The sequence below is a fragment of the Ranitomeya variabilis genome, chromosome 2, assembly GCF_051348905.1.
Source record: "Ranitomeya variabilis isolate aRanVar5 chromosome 2, aRanVar5.hap1, whole genome shotgun sequence".
Lineage (NCBI taxonomy): Eukaryota > Metazoa > Chordata > Amphibia > Anura > Dendrobatidae > Ranitomeya > Ranitomeya variabilis.
Window position 1 is genome coordinate 1,051,792,328 of NC_135233.1, and position 4,325 is coordinate 1,051,796,652.

The following is a 4,325-nucleotide window of genomic DNA, read 5'->3' on the forward strand; positions in this document are numbered from 1 at the left end:
ATCGTTCCTCTACACTGCTCCATTGAAGAACATTGGTCCAACTGAGAATCCATTTTTTTTTATATTTTTGTCATCTCCTTCTCTTATAACTGTTGTTTTTTTAATTAGGTTTTATATAAACGTTTCCAACATTTAATAGTAAATAATAAGATAATGCTCACAAATGCAAAAATAGATGCCGTCATGTACACCCACGGGTAGAAAACTGCAGCTGAAATATCCTGACAATTAAATACATGGATAGAAGAGATATAAAACAAAGACTCGTTCAGAATCTGCGCTTATGGTGGAAGGTCGTGAAGTAATAATAACTCATGTTCTACATTTCATTGGTTCATATAAGAACTAAGTTAAGAAGATCTTGAATTATTTGATATGGTCATTTGCATCCTTAGTTCCCTCCATCCAGTCTTCTTCTGCTCAGCCAGTCTTGTTTATTGAAAGACCATTTAGCTGAGGGCTGATAATTCTCCCAGAGAGTAAAGTCACACTTCAGGAGTTCATTTTCCATCTTGACACTTGGTTGTCTCCTTTGAACTGTCCCACTTAGGATTTGGCAGATCTATATAAAAAGGGGATTCACACCTAGTGAGAACTTAGTCACAGCACCACCACAAGGAGAAGAAGCTGGTTGTCATCTGCCACTGTCCATGGAGACTATCCACCAACCTATGATAAAAATGGAGGAGGATTTTACTCTATGTTCGGATTCTGACCCGGAATCGGCGTATTTATCCACATCTTGGGACTGGAAACAAAACGCTGAGAACTATTCTTTAAGCCAAACTCCATCTCCTCAGAGCTTATCTCCTGCAGCTTCTTACGAGTCACCATTCTCTGGTTGTTCACATCCACCAAGCCTGGAAGAGATACCATACCATGAAGACATGGTGACATACAGGTTGTTGCCATACCCTTCTGAATGCCAGAACGATCTAGAAGATGGAAATGGTAGACCCAATGATAAATGTGGACACCATAATCCCAAAGCTTCCATGAATGTCCAACGCAGGAGAAAGGCAAGCGAGAGGGAGAAGATGAGGATGAGGGCCATTGCTGAGGCCCTTCATACCCTGAGAAGGAATTTACCACCAGTCTACAGTCAAGGTAGACAACCTCTTACTAAGATCCAGACATTGAAAAGCACCATTTCCTACATTGAGGAACTTACCAACCTTCTCAACACCACAAAAGGAACATAATTGTATCCAGACCTTCTCCACCCACCAGCGAGCTACACCTTCGGATGGTTGTAATATCAAGTGATAACCAGTATGAGTGGACACAAGTGATGACCAACGTGAGTGGACATTTGACTGCTGGTTACTTGGGGTTTGGGACAGTTATTGATAAATTGGGTTCACCAATGAGGACAGTGACCCATGTGTTGTCTTATCATAGGCAACCTAAGCCGGATTTTACCATTAGAAACATTGAATGACAGAACTGGAACATTTCGATTTTTTTTTTTTTTTTTAACCAATAATTTTTTTTAGTAAAGTTTTTTTTAAGGAGGACTTGTTGAAGACCTTTCCTTTTTATTAATGTACGATGGTTTCTTATGTGCTGTATGTGTGTTATTGTTTGTATATGAGTAATAAGGATAAACGGCACAAAATTGCACAATTTCGTAAATGTATTTATATCTAATTGCGAATAATAATGTCTCACTGTTAATAAAACCTGTAGAGTGGGAGCTATGTCCATATTGTTTTCTGTGCTTATAGTGAGATTTTTATGTAACTGTTATTTGGTATTTTTTATTAATATTACATGTCAGTGACCATGAAGTTAGGCCTTATTCAGATGGTGTTTAAAGGGGTATTCTCAAATTTGAATGTTATTGCCTATCCACAGGTTAGGGGATACATTTCCTATCACTGGGGCCCCTAGAATTCCCAAGTACTGGGTCTCTGAAGATCCCCTTGTGAATAGAACGGTCATTGATCATGTGCACTCTAATGATGGCATCGAAGACCAGCTCGGCAATTTCTAGCATTCCCACAAAGAGTGAATAGATCGGCAGTGCGCAAAATCGACCACAGCTCCATTTACACTGGACTCTTTCATAGAACCCTAGAATGTTAGCGTTGGAAGGGACCTCCAGGGTCATCGTGTCCAACCTCCTGCTCTTTGAAGCCATGGTGGACAGGGTAGACCTTTCAAACTTGAGAATACACTTTAACTGTTTCTACACCAAGTGTAAGACACCAATCCCTGATGGGCCTACTTAATTCAGCATCTTTCCATTGTGGCGTAAGGTGGTTCACTACATCTATGGAGTTGAGGGTTGTCCATAGTGTAACACTTGGCATTGGACATTCCAGCTGAATTTTTTAATTTAAACTAAGTACCTCCCTCCAATTTGTGCTTCTCCACCAATTATGGGACAGTTTTTCTATTTCTTCAGTGCTCCTCCATTCCAAAGTTATATCACACCTCCCCGGAAGTAGGTTTTTAAAATTTTCCTTCAACCAACTTGATGTAAACCACAGAACTTCTCTGTGAGCGTTTTGGCCAGTGTCGGAGAAAAAAAGCAAACGCCCACAGAGAAGCTCTGTGGTATACACCAAGTGGGTTGAAGGGAGAATTTGCAAAAAAAAAATTCTGGGAAAGGGGGAAGTACATAACTTTAGAATGAAGGGGTACAAAAGAAAAAAAACTGTTCCAGAATCGGTAAAGCAGCAACAATGAAAAAATCCAGTGAAAAGTCCTCTTTAAAGTGATATTCTCCTCTCTGTAGTAGATATAATAATAATAATATTAGCAAATACCTCCAATTAGAAATGTAATATAGTTCTTCTGATTCGCTATGCCTCTTACCCCATGTACAGGGCATTGTAGTAGCTTAAGTATCCATGGTTATAACCACTCATATAGTGACAGTTAGTTGTTAGTGGTTGTAACTATGGAAGCTTAAGCTACTGCAATGCCCTGCACATGTGGTAAGCAACATAGCGAATCAGAAGAACTATACTACATTTCTATTTGAAGGTATTTGCTAATATTATTATTATTATTTTTATTATTATTACACTTACTACAAATTGGTATAGGATCTTGGAGATGGGAATACCTTTTTAACTCTTTAATGCTCCATTACGATCTTTTACGTCATGGGAGTGTGGTTCAAGCTCAGAAGCAGATGCCGATTACATTACATGGCTGGCATCTGTCTTTAACATATATTCACAATGAAATGCCCAAAATGATGTCACCCATCATATCTCGGGTTATGTACTACTATGTTCAACAACTTATCACTTATGGTGATCAAATGATCGTAAGAAAAAGATCCCCAAGTAGTACTTATGTATAAAATGTCACTTTTATTAATAAATATTACAAAACTGGAAATTACATTAAAACAAGGGTGCTTGGTCCTGAGATGAGGGACTTCATTACCATAGGGTATTCCTAACTATTGGCTGCATAGATAGTAACAAATATATCCCTATATGTTTGAGCAGAGAATCCCTCTTTCACATGGGGTATGTGCAAGTGCCTCAAATGAACCTCCTTGGCATTCCAACATAGAAGGACATAACTATATGAATCCCCCTGTGCTTGTATATACTCCATAGTGCAATTTCAAAGCTCAAACAATAATATTCAGTGGTATCAGTACCTAATGTGCAGCCACGTGGAATCCTCTCGGCGTCCCTCTGCCCCGACGCACGTTTCGCACTTGCTCATATAAGGCCATTAATTTCTACAGCAGTTTACAATCATTATTATCATTGACAGCGGCATTTAAGTGCCTTGATCAGGCCAACCCTCACAAAGTGATCCCGAGGAGCCGACGGGCTGGACGTCATTGGAGACGCTGATTTTTATTACTGTACAAACAGCAATACTGTGGTATTACTGTATATAGTACAGGTGATCACACGTTCAAGTCCCCTAATGGGACTAAAAAATAAAATAAAAATGAATGGTGTTAAAAAATATGAAACTATAAATTAACCCCTTTAAGCAGACTAAAAAAAAAACCAGATCTACAGTAAATGGATCTGTACCCAAACATATGTCAAAATGATACCAATCTGACGTATGTTTTTCCCAGATTATTCTGTGGAAATACAAACATATCCTTTCACACATATATATTTTTTACAGTAAAAACGGATGCAGCAAGTGTACCACAAAAATTAGATGCATAACCGTCCTTTGATGTTGTGCCGCTTGATCGTATCTTTGCCACTATAGTCTTGTTTTATTGCCCTTTACCCAGATTGCAGCCAATTCTATCCGTCTCCGTCTCTCGATGAAACTCGCTCTCGGAAGACCCCATGTCTCACGTGAACAAAGGCGTATTTCATAGG

The 4,325-nt window shown here is 39.0% G+C and overlaps 1 protein-coding gene across 1 annotated transcript; it reads left to right on the forward strand.

Moving 5' to 3' along the window:
• Positions 1 to 650: 650 nt before the first annotated feature.
• On the forward strand, positions 651 to 1,275 carry MSGN1 (mesogenin 1). Its single transcript, XM_077293055.1, has one exon. It carries the CDS (start codon positions 651 to 653, stop codon positions 1,200 to 1,202), a length of 552 nt encoding a protein of 183 aa, XP_077149170.1. The 3' UTR covers positions 1,203 to 1,275.
• The last annotated feature ends 3,050 nt before the right edge of the window (positions 1,276 to 4,325 follow it).